This window comes from Nycticebus coucang, chromosome 11, assembly GCF_027406575.1.
Source record: "Nycticebus coucang isolate mNycCou1 chromosome 11, mNycCou1.pri, whole genome shotgun sequence".
NCBI classification, from domain to species: Eukaryota; Metazoa; Chordata; class Mammalia; order Primates; family Lorisidae; genus Nycticebus; species Nycticebus coucang.
In genome coordinates, this window is record NC_069790.1 from 89,879,062 (window position 1) to 89,893,756 (window position 14,695).

General features: G+C 36.0%; 1 protein-coding gene across 1 annotated transcript; it reads left to right on the forward strand.

Moving 5' to 3' along the window:
- The first annotated feature begins 5,999 nt into the window (after positions 1-5,999).
- On the forward strand, positions 6,000-13,430 carry LSM8 (LSM8 homolog, U6 small nuclear RNA associated). Its single transcript, XM_053553502.1, has 4 exons — positions 6,000-6,154; positions 7,216-7,256; positions 10,079-10,206; positions 13,179-13,430. Exons 1-4 carry the CDS (start codon positions 6,124-6,126, stop codon positions 13,267-13,269), a joined length of 291 nt encoding a protein of 96 aa, XP_053409477.1. The 5' UTR covers positions 6,000-6,123; the 3' UTR covers positions 13,270-13,430.
- The last annotated feature ends 1,265 nt before the right edge of the window (positions 13,431-14,695 follow it).

Consider the following 14,695-nt stretch of genomic DNA (forward strand, 5'->3'; position numbering starts at 1 on the left):
TACTAATACTGTTATGAAGAACTGAACTAGAATCTAAAAGGCCTTTATTGTAGGTTCTACTATGTGACCCTGAGAGAGTCGCTGAGCTTTTTTGGGACTCAGTTTCCTAACTCACAAGATGAGGAATGCAGACATGGAAATCCCTACATTCTCCTTTTTGGGATTCAGTTTCCTAACTCACAAGATGAGGAATGTAGGGACATGGAAATCCCTACATTCCCCTTTAGCTTTAAATGTCTATGATCCATGGCCTGAAAAATAAAAAGTGTGGAAGTGGGAAAGTAAATCTACTTGTTACAAAAATAAAACATACAATAAGAATTAGAAATAGTAAAGCAAAGCTTTGGTAAATTTTTTACTTTTTCTGTGTTTTGATATAAGTTCAGGTATTTGCTCTCCACATGAGACTTGAGGTTACTCATGCTTGGGTTTTGTCAATACAGTTCTTATACTTCACTCCTACCACTCCATTTATTTGTTTTTCTGTCCCTCTTATATTAACCCCTTGTAGCCTAACCTCAGTATTTTTCTCTGAAGAAATCCATAAATTAGCTTTGCTCTCTCTTGCCACATCAGTTACTGAGGAAAATAGTACAAATCAATCTATTCCTTCATTGTGGATTATACCACTCAGGAATGAGTTCGGGTTGAAGATCTTGGAGACTTAGGTTAAAATAATTTCTGTCATCAATCTTGTTTTCCAATTTGGGCATGGCAAAAATCACAATGAAAAAGACAATATAATTTTTACCTGTACTGCAATCCAAGCCACTAAAGGCAACTAATCTTTAGAAGCCAAAGCAAAACAACAATAACAAAAAAACAAGCAAATACACTCAGCTTAATGTTCCTTAATCTTCTTTGCTATAGTGATAACACATACATTGTAATTCATTAAAAAAAAAAAAACTATTGAAAATATTCAGGTGTCGGTGCTCTATCTATTTGGATAGTCATACACCTATGTGGTAACCAAGTAAAGCTGTTCCAAGTGGTATGAATTTAAGCACCCTTCTAGGATAGAATCAGAGATATAAGAACTGCATACCCCTCAAAATTACTGGGTGCTGAAACAGAGTATGGACCACAGGAGGAGATAAGTGAAATAGGGACAGGTTAGCCATATTTAAAGTCCAGATCCTCAGTATATTAACATAGTCTGTGGGGCTAAAGCACTGTTTTTTATAATACATATCACCTCACATGTGATTGTTAAATAGGGGACTAATGTTAGAACAATGTGGAAGGTGGGACAGTTCATACTTAATACTACAAAGACACAATAGCCGAAGTAAAAGTAACACAGGTGATTGCATGATTATACCAGACCTGGAGAAAAACAGCACTCAAATAACATCCTGTCACTGTGTGCTGCCCTGTTCTTTCCTGGACTTGGTTCAGCCGTGTGCTCCGTTTTCATAGTGCTTATTTTGCAATTCTTTTAGGTCTTTGTGCAAAAGCAACATTAGACAATGAGTCAGAGCCATCTATCTCTGGCACTTCAAAATTTCCGGCCAAGTTTGCAACTACTTCTCCACCTGAAACTTCAAGTGGTGATGTTCTGCTGCCACTGTTTCCATCATTTAACAGTTATTCTTTAAGCTAACTTCAACTTTAAAAAAAATGTTTCCTGTCACTATAGCATTTCTTTGTAAGAAATTTTACATGTCCTTTTAAAGGAGCTAATATTTTCATTTGGATTACTGTGTCTGCTAATGCTACACTTCAGTGGTTGCCAAATTTTGCTGTGTCTTAGTTACCTAGGGATGCTTCAGAATCCTGAGACCCAGCTTCTCCCCCCATACCATTTAATTCAGACTGAGTGTGGGAATTAGACATATGTAGTTTCTAAAGATCACCAGGTGGTAACAGTGACCTACTAGTGAAGTGCAGGCATGACTGCTCAGTTCTTCAGGGTTTGAGAGGTCTTTCCCAGACCTATTTTTTAACTTAAGCTCTATTATTTTAAGTAAGTCATTTTTAAAAATGTGAATGTTTTCAGTAAGGTACATATTTTAGTCAGAATTCTTGTGTTTTCATTTTTGGTTTGTGCTATAGTCTAAGTGTTGGTGTTTTCCCCCCAAATTCACATGCGGCACCTAATATCCAATATCACAGTATTAAGAGGTGGGTTCTTTTGGGAAGTGATTAGGTCAGGAGGTTAGGGGATTAGTATCCTCATAAAAAGTTTGAAAAGAGCTGCCTTGCCCCCTTCCTCTATGTGAGGACACAGCAAGAAGTCATCATCTATGAGGAACAGGCCCTCACCAGATACCAAATCTGCTGGCACTTTGATCTTGGACTTTCCAGCCTCCAAAACTTTAAGAAATAAATTTCTGTTATTTACAAATTACTCAGTCTAAGGTATTTTGTAATAGTGGCCTGAAAAAAATAATAGTTTTTAAACTAAAAATAATGTAAAAAGGGGGAGGATCTGAGGACACATTGGCCAAAAAAATTTTTTTTAAATAAACTTAAAAAATACTATAAAGAATGCATAAAAGTATATTTAAGTATTTTATTAATATATTATCCTTTATGAACTGAAACAGTGGGACTCCAGAGATAGAGTGGTTCTCCAGCCTTTTAAGGTAAAGCACATGCCATTGCAAGAAACAGTGGGACTCCAGAGATAGAGGTTCTCCAGCCCTTCAAGATAAAGCATATGCCATTGCAAGTATAACTAGTCTGTTCTATGGCCTCACCGCTGGCTAGTGAGCAACATATGTCATGCTTATAGTTCTACAGATTGGCCCCATCTACTTTGTTACCGAGCAGTCCTGTCTTCCTGTGTCTCCATGCTCTCCCTAGCCTTCCGATTCACCAACCACTATAACTATACCACTCAGGATTTGCTATCTGCCTTATAATTGCAGACTTGAATTTCTTAACCTGTCTTTTAATCACATTGTTTCCGCTTTTCCATTCTTACTGCTACAAATCAGATACACCTGGACTCCTGCTAGCTTTTTTTATCTTGTTTCCAAAAGTGTATGTATACTTTTCTCAAGCCCTAATTTGTCTTACCTTTTTTGTGAACCCTTCTAAAATTCTCAATCTCATTCATCTTTCCCTTTTTAAGCATTTAAAATCTATACAGTTCATAAAAAATGCACTGAATAAAATATATTGTATTGGAATGAGCACTGGAATAAGAAAAGGATTATCTATGATGTAGTCTACATCCCCAAACAATAATAACTAACATTGAGTGCTTATTATGTAACAGGCTCTATAAAAATTACTATTAGTTCCCAACACACTGATGAAATACCATCATTTTCTCCATTTTGCAGATGGGGAAATAGAGGCATAGAAGGTTAAGTAACTTGCTCAAAGTCACACAGAATAAAAATCTTCTAGACAGTTCTTGAGTCAGGGTTCCCAATTATGCTCCTAAACTACTTTTCAACTAACAAGTCAATTATACGTATTTGATTTTTTTCTATCCCTTAAGAAATGGAATTAAAAACACCTGTCTTCATTACACTAAATGAAATATATAAAAGGCACTTTGTAATCTGGTGTTAAACGAATTAAGATTTCCAAATCAATTTTTTATTTATAATTTGAGATTTGTTTTTCCATGTGCTAATTATTTCACATTTAGAAGTAAAGCTCTGAAACTATTTAGGAATTTCCCTGCAAGGGGAGATCATGATTTATATATATATGTATATATATATTTTTTCTATCTAGGAGAACCATATATAGGTCTACTCAATACATATTATTGATCTGCTGACACCCTTGCAACGTGTAAGAATATATCAGTCAAAAATAAAAGTAAATAGAAGCTCCCATCATATTAGGTTAAAATTTTTCAAATTGCTATTGTGATAGTTTCCCATCAACTATTCACAGAGAAAAGTCAGTTTTCTCAGATTCTAGTAGGAATCTGATCCTTCAAGTTAATGTTTTCCGCTCACAATCTAGACTCAGAACAAATGGAATGAAATGATTGCCTTTTCTGAGCAACTTTGGCTGATGCTTTATCAGTGACAGAGCATCATTCAAATAAGCAGTACTGGGCGGCACCTGTGGCTCAGTCGGTAAGGCGCTGGCCCCATATACCGAGGGTGGTGGGTTCAAACCCGGCCCCGGCTGAACTGCAACCAAAAAATAGCTGGGCGTTGTGGCGGGCACCTGTAATCCCAGCTACTGGGGAGGCTGAGGCAAGAGAATTGCTTAAGCCCAGGAGTTGGAGGTTGCTGTGAGCTGTGTGATGCCAGGGCACTCTACCGAGGGCCATAAAGTGAGACTCTGTCTCTTCAAAAAAAAAAACAAAAACAAATAAGCAGTAATCTGAGAGATTTTTATTTGAATTAAGCTGAAAGCCTTACTGTATCTCTTAATATTTTAGTCAGATGTTGTTTTTACATATGTATGTTTGCATCCACATGTAACTCTTTTTTTTGTCTTAATAAATTAAATGTTCTTCATCCATAGGATTTTTCTCCATCTGTGATCCTCAGGGACTACATAAAATATAGCAGTTTTAGGCCATAAATAAAAAAATTTCAGATCAAAGAGATTATAAACACTACACATCTGCTATTTACCTTGCATATTAATTTAATAAAACTACACAGGAACATACTTACAATGCATTCATGATGAAATGTGTTATATAAGTTACCACATGTTAATAAACATTTTCAAACAAGCACATTCTAAAAGGGATGAAAAACTATACAAATTATTCATTTTAAAAAGGGGGCATGGAGGTTTTATTTTTTTTAAAACCCATTACTAATAGGACCTCACTGATCATTAATTAGTTCTTTGGTGTTCTTTTAGTTCAACACCTAAAATCTGAAAATCACACAAGATCATCGGTTTTTCCATAAATGGAAGGTACTTGTATTTGCTTCCCAGAAAATATAGAACATTTACAACCTAATTCCTATTTATGGTTTCAATTAGGTCACAGTAAGTTTCACTATATAAAATATTAATCACTTGGGAGTTATCTTGTAGATGGTTTCGTGGGTATGCTTTAATGAAAAGAAATGCTTTACTTTCCAGAGGAAAACTGCTGGCATTATAGTTTATTTCAAAGCCATTGTAGTTCCTTAGTTAAAAAATTACATGTCTACCTGAAATCACAAAAGATATTTTGTAAAAAAAAAAAAAAGGCAAATTGCTCCTGTTTGTGCTTTGTGTACCCTAACTTCAAGCCCTTTTTAAGGTAAAAAAACTGAGGAACTCGTGTTTTCTAGTAGCATTTAGGTATCTGGGAAAATAAAAAATGAATGCTGTAATAGAACCTAAGACAACTGAGGAAGCGTTAAAATGACTCGTGCAAGGACAAAATTGTTTTAGCAGGGCCAAGATTAGAATTCAGTTGGGTGCTTTTTCCCAAGACCCATCCTGAATCGGGGCTTTCATGGCAACGCAGCAGCCTTTAATTTATTCATTTCACCCGGAGGAAAGAGACCCCGTGGGGATAAGAGTGCACACCTCTTCCTATTTGGATTTAATTTTTCCAGGAAGTAATAACGTGTCCACTTTGGAGCACCATTAGAAACAAACGCAGAATGTCAGAACATGGTTTTCAGTTGAATGCTCCACAAATGTACATGTATGGTTACAAAGTGCCCAACCTTGTCCCAGGCCACTGTCTTAGTTTTATTTTTGGTTGGTGCTGCACAAACTAGGGATTCCTCCGCCTGCACCCCCATTCCCTACGAGAACAGCACGGAACAGCAGTACTCTGTCCCGTACTTTTACTGAAAACAGCACTCCGTTTCTTCCTACCTGCCCTGTCTTTTCGCAACATCTTTCCTTGTTAATGTTTACCACACTGCTTGTCACTCGGGTAGCAAACTCAACTTCTCCCTCCCACTCCACCTTCAGGAAGCTTCTTCCTTTCTTCCGCCTCTCGCGGCGGCCAGCGCGCCTCCCGGAATGGCACTGCTGCGCACGCGCCCTAACTCGTCGCCGCAGAGCCGCTTCTGTTTGGTCGGCACTTTCTCCTCACTTTACCAAGCCGCGTGGTAAAGCTCTCGCGATATTTGCTGACGCCTACGGGAGCGAGCTGGTGTGTGTTTCTGGCGGGCCCTTTCAGCTTTGCTCGTAACCGGTGCGGCTCCACAACCCGGGTTTTCCGGGCCGAGCAGCATGACGTCCGCCCTGGAGAACTACATCAACCGTATCCTCGGGCTGGCTGGCGCGGGCGTTAGCCGGGCAGCGGCGAGGCCGGTGCGGGAGAGGCCGGGTTCGGTTGGGACTCCTGCCACGGGAGGATCCGGGAGCGGGTTAGGAGATGTGGACGCGGGGAGTAGACGGTCCGGGCCCAGGGCTTCTTAATTTTACGCTAAGACAAAAAAAAAAAAAAGAAGTGAAAGCGCAATGTAATTATTCCGAACTTTTCTCTCTATAAAATGTATGCTCTTGATTCATTTTTTCCATTTCCTAGGACTTGTATGTTCAAGTGCGACAGTTGCCATAGTGGGGACGATGGTTTTGTAAATCTTTGTACTGGTTTTACTCACAGGCTTTGCATTGTTCGAGGATAGCAAATTGAATTTCTGCCCTTTTACCACTTGGAAGTCTCAACTTGCTGACAGAATGAAAATAGTGCTTGTTGTGATAATGAATTATAGTGAGAGGCGAGCAATTTAAAACCATCTGGAGTCGTGAAGTACAAATGTTACCGTGTTAATGTCTTAGGAGAAAAACACTACATTGGGCTCAGATACAAATTGTGACAGAAGTTACATGTGGAAGACGTTAAGTGATGTGAACGTTATTGGTACTTTTTGACGTTGTGGCTTCTTTTGAATTCTGGAAGCCAGGTTCTGAAAGGCAAGTGTCTTCACAGGCCTGAAATCATCCAACATTGATTTAACTGACACTCATCCAATGAAGAAACGGGCCTAAGAAAAGGGGAATTATCTTGCTCAAAGTCATAGATTGCCAACATTCCTAGTTTAAAAAAAAAAAAAATTAAAAAATCCAAGTTGTTTCGAGACCGGGTATGCTAATTGCACATAAAGAATTTTCTTTTTCTTGTCTTTTAAAAATGTTTTTAATTGGGTAATTATCACAAGGATACAGTAGTCAGAAACAGATTTTATGTAGTGGCTGTATTGAATACTTTCCCACTAATTCTGTTACTTTTTTCTAGTAGTTCAACTCACTGACTTAACCAGAGTCTTAAGTTTTAAGTTCACATTCTCTAAGAAATACTTTCCTTGATTCAGTTATCAGGAACTGTTGCTGTTATTACTTCTGATGGGAGAATGATTGTGGTAAGTCTTTGGCATTTTCATTCTCTGCTTTCTTGTAGCCTTTGTTGGTTATAAATTTTTATGTAGAACCTAAGATCTCTAATATGTAGGCACCACAGTGCCAGTATTGCAGTTTTATCATAATTCAACTCTTAGCTCTTTGCTGCCAATCCATATTTTCTTCATTAATAAATACGTTACTTAATGCTTCTAGAGCTGGAATAATAATAGATTCTGCCCTTACAGAGCTCCTAGTCTAGTCTGCAGGTCTATATTTCATTTATCTTCTTCCATTTTTTATTTCCTTCCCCACTCAGTGCTCTGACATGTGCCACAGGATTCATAATTTTTTTTGAAAATTTGTATCTATTTAGAACCTTTTTTTTTTTTTTTTAAGAGACAGAGTTTCACTTTGTCGCTCTGGGTAGAGTTCTGTGGCATCATAGCTCACAGCAACCTCCAGCTCTTAGACTGAGACGATTCTCTTGCCTCAGCCTCCCAGGTAGCTTGGACTACAGGTGCCCGTCACAATGCCCAGCTATTTTTTTTTGTTGTTGCAGTTTGGCTGGGGTTGGTTCAAACCCTCCAGCCTCGGTATATGGCGCCAGAGCCCTACTCAGCCACAGGCACCACCAAACTTAGAAACTTTTTAAAGATGTGTATATGAGCATTTAAGACCTATATGGTCTTGATATTCTTTGACTGTTTCAAGATTTAATGACTTCTTTCTCTTAAGACATGTTATGATTGACTCTCTTAAGTATCATTGATCTGTTCCTTAAACACATTTCTCAGTTGCTAATTTACCTCATATAAAAAGATAAAACCTTCCTATGGATGATATTTTTATTTGGAATTTGATCTGAGGAATTTATCTCATGATTTTTGACTACCTGATTATTTATTTATAATTCATACTGTGATTGCTTTCAGAGAAGTTTTAATGTTGCTGAACTTTCTCTTCTTTCTAACCTTACCTTATGTTTTCAGATAATTTAATCCTTTATTTTCCTGTTCTACAGTTTTGTTTTTGTTTTTAATCCTGTGATTCTTTTCCAGTAGGTCCTTAATGACTATTACTAGTCAAAATTATTAAAAGTATATCATGTACCAGGTACATATGTGTTACATTATTTAATGTGTACTATAACCTTGGGAAGAAGACTTTACCTTATATTCTATGATGGGAACAAAATGCAGAGAAAGTGAGTCACTTTCCCAAAGTCACAAGAATAACAAGTGACAGAACCAAACTAGGATTTAAATTATTTTTGACTTGTCAACTATGGGCAGTTCGAAATATTTTAATTTCAACACTTCAAGAAGCCTATTGCTGTTAACAGATATTTGCAAATAATATTTTTTATTTACTGGAAACCTTAAGTTTACATTTTCTTGTTTTTGTTAAGAGGGTAAATAGCAAAGTGGGGAATTATTTTTAATTTTTATAGTAGGAAAGCAATATAAAAAGTATCTAGAAGGCTAAAATTCAGTAGTTTTGTATTTCTTTGACACATAGTGCATTTGATGGAGTAGTTAAGTGTAGAATGACTCCTAGAGGTTATTGTGTGGTTGTTCATGATAACGACTGTTTGCTGACAAGTACAACAAATGTTTCGTATTTTGTGGCTCTGACAAATTCTAGGTTCTACATTTCTCTTTATTTTAGTCTGATTTTATGTATTTCGGTTTTCAGAACATTAAACAGTTTAATAGTGATCTCGAGGGATTGTTTCTTGAGAAACTTGAATATAATTTGAGTTACTGGGTAATGCTAAGCCTATGTCTTCCTTTATTCAAAACCAAGCTGCTTTCATAAAACTTTTCCTGGTTATTTTCTTCAAATTCTGTTTCTAATTATTACAGTCATAGCTGCATCTACCTTATTGGGTTAATGGGAAACTGAATAATAAATACATGTAATATACATTACATAATACATGTGAGACACAGAATATTGGTAAACTAGTAAGGATTCATTAAATGTTATCTATAACCATCAGCTGAAGTTTTTATGTATTTATGGGACTAATTTGAATCTCTAAAAAATGACAAATTATTTTTACTGGTTTCTGGTAGTATGATGTAGTGGTTCAGTGGTCTAGCCCTTTGTGGTTCAGATCCTGGCTTTGCTACTCACTTCACATGAGACCTTGAGAGAACTACTCTGCATCTTGGTTTTGCTTTGAAATGGGGACAACTGTAGTATTATCTTGAAGGGGACAGGGTAGTTGAGATGACATGTGCAGTATGTTTAACAAACGCTTAGAACTAGTGTGTAGTATTCAGTGATACTGTTACATTGCTATAGTTGGTATATATGGTTTCTCCTTATTTATTTATATGTATCTATCGCCTTCCTTTAAATTTCCCTTTTGTGTCTTTAAAATGTTGGCTCCTGGACCATAACAAGCTTTTATGATACTTAGAAATACACTTAGTACATAGGGTGCCCTTTGTAGATCTCAACAACTCTGCATACTACCCTGTTTCCCTGAAAATAAGACATCCTTCGAAAATAAGACCTACTGACAGGAAAGATAAGACGTCCCCTGAAAATAAGACCTAGCGCATCTTTGGGAGCACACCTTAAAATAAGACACTGTCTTATTTTCGGGGAAACGGGGTAGTTAGATATGTACTGTAGCTTTTTTCCCCCCCACCTTTAAACAACCAAGAGTAAGTTTTGTGCCTTGAGATGCTGTTAGTTATAAAGAAGGCATTTTATTTGACTCTGGAGTTGTATTTGGGGTACCTGACAACTAAAATGATGGTAAGGTTGAATTTATACATTCAGGTAAATCAGAGTATTTCCCTTTTGCTCCTGGATGTTTTCTTTATAGGGAACACTGAAAGGTTTTGACCAGACCATTAATTTGATTTTGGATGAAAGCCACGAGCGAGTATTCAGCTCTTCACAAGGAGTAGAGCAAGTGGTACTAGGATTGTACATTGTAAGAGGTGACAATGTGTAAGTAAAGTACATTCTTTTAAGGCACTTAAAATTATACTATAGGTATATTGCCTTTCTTTACAGGGAAGAAGTTGGCCTCAAAATAATCATAATATATCAGCCATACAAAGTTAATGGAATCATGCATTCATTTGTTTTGTGAATGTGGCTTTTCTTATATTTGCTTATAGTAAAGCAGTTCTACACATTTTATGTTGGTGTTTCTGCAGATGCCAACCAAAGCCTTCTCTTTACTTTTACTGGAAATTTGTCTGTATTTCTGATAGGTGTCCTGGATAGGGTTCAGATAGGGCTTTGCCTTATACCAAATACTTCATTGGAGAGGCTTCTTTGTTTTTCTTTTTCTTGACATGAAGCCTTAATCTGTTGGCATGGGTAGAGTGCTGTGGCATTATCATACTTGACAGCAACCTCAAACTCTTGGGCTCAAGCGATCCTCTTGCCTCAGCCTCCCGAGTAGCTGGGACTATAGGTTCCCACCACAATGCTTGGCTAATTTTTCTAATTTTAGTAGAGATGAGGTCTTGCTCTTGCTCAGACTGGTCTTGAACTCCTGATCTCAAGCCATATACCTACCTCAGCTTCTCAGAATGCTGTGGTTATAGGGGTGAGTTACTGCGCCTGGCCTGAAGAGGCATCTTATAATTGTCTTCTAAATATCCTGAATTTCAGAGGAACATAAATACATTCCTAGAGTCCAAAACATTTCAAAAATGTTTTTGAAATCTCTTATTCGTAAAATTTTAATAATTCATATTCTATAATATAGCTGTATTTATAAACAAGGATGTATCTAACACTTTAATTTTTTTAGTACATTTATACACTTAAGATGTTCAGTGTTTGTCCTGTGGCCTCAATTAACCTGGGACATACTGATACACTGATTTGAGAGTATTTTAGTGGTAGCAATTTAAGAAAAGCCTGCAGCTGTATGGAGAGTGGTGTTGCCCAGAAGAACTTTTTGTAATGATGGAAATGTTGTATATCTGCATTTTCCAATATAGTAGTCACTAGCCTTTGAGTTGAAAAGTAACTAGTGTGACTGAGGAGCTGAATTTTAAATTTTATTTAATTGTAATTAATTTTAATAGTTAGATTTGGCTTGTGTTTGTGTAGTAATAAAGGCTGGAAGAATTTGAATCAGTTTTCTAGTGAGTACTGTATTAAATCAAAATTTGACTAGAAGGTAACAAAATGCAGTGTTTGGTAGAAGTAAGGCCATTTTGTGCTCAGGTGTGATATTGCATGCTTATGATTTTGTAATAAAAGATTGGTATAGATCACCAGCTCATAGAGAAGAGGCATTTATACTTTGCATTATTTGTAATTTGTAATTCTGTAATGTAACTATCACACTCCAGCAAAAAAAGGACATTAATTCTACTGGAACTAATGTCTACATCTTGTATAAAAGATGAAGGAATACTTTATGCAAGTTGTTTATGTTAAGCAAATCACCTTTACGTGAGTAAATTATTTGATCATTAATTAAAAGTGGGGGTTTAAAGCTGGACATGTGGCGTGTCCACCTACTCATGAAGCTGAGGTAGGATGATTGCTGAAGCTGAGTAGTTTAAGGTCAGCTTTGGCAAAATAGTAAGACCTCATCTCTTAAAGAAAAAAAAAATCAAGGGTTTATAAAATAATCCATAGAGATGACTTTTTAGGTGGAATTATAAACTGAACTGTGAAAAATGAGAGGGAGGCAAAGCAAGTAGGGCCCAGGTCACCTGACCAGAACAACACTGATTGTTTACAATGGGGGTATGTATAATAACTGATTTCAAGAAGATTTCTTCTACTTTTAAAGCTAAAAATTATTTAAACCTTTACCCTAGACCTAGTGGTGGGCTGGAGCCAGCTTGTACTAGCTTATGAAAACAGATTGTTACATTTTCAGGAATTTGGCAAACTGGTTGATTGATGTCTTCTTAGTAGCTTGAAATTGACCATGGTGGGAGTATTGCATAGTAGAGATATTAATAAATGCTCCCTTTCTTAGCTCTTTTAAAAACATTTATCAGTGTTCTTCTGCCTACTTACAAGGATTTTTAAATGATACTGAATATTTAGGAGTAGAATTGAGGTCTCTCATTTGTTTTATTTTGAGAAAACTAAATAAATTCTGCCAGAGCAAAATTGGGCAAATTTTATACTATAGTTACTCATCTTTAGAATTTACTCTCATTAAAACCAAACAATTTTAAAATTCCAAAATAATAATTTTTATGGAATATTGGCGGGTGATAACACTGATTCTATCCAGTCAGGGGGCTGTGGGTGGGTTACCTGGCATGGTATTAATGAATTTAATGTTACAGATGATATGTCGAACAAGGAAAAATTTCCTGGCCTTACCCCTAACCAATCACATCAAAAATCATTGCTTAGAGATCAGAGTACCTGTTGCTACTATTTGTATATGAAGAACTATACTTTTTAAAAATGTCTTGGATTTAATTGGAAACTGAAAAAATCATAAAAAGGAAACTAATAGACGTGAGATACCGTTGATGGATATAGTTCATCAAAATTAAGTAATCAATACTTATATTAGCTAATTTTAGTAGCCACTTTTTCCTTCAGTACAGTTCCATAACTGAATTGAAATCATTGGATTTGGAAGTTTTGGATTTTTATACCATTCCTATCCCATATGTGTCTTTTTCCTTTAAAGACTCAGTGATCCAAACACTGTATGCCATCTGTCCTTTATTATTGGTTCCTGTAACGTTCCTTCAATTTATTTCTTCTTAAGTTTTGTTACTTAAATATACAATTCACTGACTCAGGCAAATATTTGCTTTTTTTAACTAGTTCTCTCTACTATGCTTTCTCTGTTTTCCATTTTGGAAGAATGGAACTAATTGCTTTGATTCGATAAGTAAGATTTTTGAAACCCATGTAAATTTATTTCCAAAATTTGATTGTTTTAACTGACTTTTTTTCTCCATCAATAATTATAGTGCAGTCATTGGAGAAATTGATGAAGAAACAGATTCTGCGCTTGATTTGGGGAATATTCGGGCAGAACCTCTAAACTCCGTAGCACATTGAAGAAAAACTACATACTTGGACATCTGTAAATCTTTGTACAGAAACTGATTATTCTGAGGACAATGTGTGGAATTTTTATGAGTGTGTAATTGTGGATTTTGATTACATATTGATTCATTGTAATATGAAAATTAAAATATTTCTACATTTTATTGAAAAAACTTTTTTGCCTAAATTATGTTCGGTAGCTTGATTTTATTTTTCTATTAAATAGTGTGAAAATCTCATAATTTGAAAATTTAGAAAAAAGTTAGTGCTTTCTGATATTTTACTATTTATGGAACGTGGAAAAGAAATTTGTGTGCTGTACAAGTCAAGCATACAAATAACATCAGGAGTGCAGGATGTATATGTTTCTTTCCCTGGTTTTGAGAAAGTCACAGGAAGGTAAATTCTATTTTCTGCAGTTACCTGAGTCATCAGCATTTATCCCACTGCACCTAGTGGGGGTTTGCCAATACTTCCAAAAGTTGCTCCCTACTACTTAAGAGGCATAGGTATCATAAAAATGTGTTTGGTTGAGAAAAGGAGAAATGCTCTCAAACTTTTACTAGATTGGGTCAAAAATTGGGGCTTCAATATTAAGGATGACTAGGAAAGGTAGGATTGTTGGAGAGGACAATGTTAAAATCTTTGGATGTGCTTAGGTTAGATATGAAAGAAATCTGAACACATTAACATTGAATTTTACAAGCATTTTATAATCTGAGAAAATTGATTCCATGCAGTCCTAAAAGCCATTGTAGCTTTTAGTTTTGAAAAATTGGAAAATTCTAATATTAAAGTTTTTATTGTTGATACGTGTGAGTAAATAAATTTATTTTGAAGTGGTGCTTGCTATCGTCCGCCATTTTCCATGGTTCATTGGTTTCATAAACCTGACTTCAGAAGAATTAAGCCTCGTTTTTTAAAGAATGCATAAAAGCAGTGTTGTAAGTAGTATTAGTTATCTTGTGTAATCCACAAAAATTCTCATTAACTCGTGTAAGCCAAAGTATGTATCTTTGTGAAGAGAGGAAAACAGAAAATTGTTTACATCCTTGTAATGCAAACATAAGTAGTTCTTTTTTCCCCCCTTTTTAATGAAAAGAGCTTAAAATAGAGGTTTGCAAACTTTTTCTATAAGATGAGGATAGTAAATGTTTCAGGCTTTCAAGGCCGTGTGATCTCTGTCATAGCTACTTAATTCTGCTGTCACAGGACAAAACCAGCCATAGATACAGTTTGGCTGTCTCCCGACAAAAGCATTTATAAAACAGGATGGCCTGGGTTTGCTTGAAGTTTTAATAGTTTGCCGACCCTTGGCTTAACCACTAAGAAAAGATGAAGATCAATTTGTATAGATTCTGGACTAGGTCTTTTCAGAGAGTTAAGGAATAGATTTTAGTCATACATTTTTAACATTTGCAATTTTTATTAAACACAG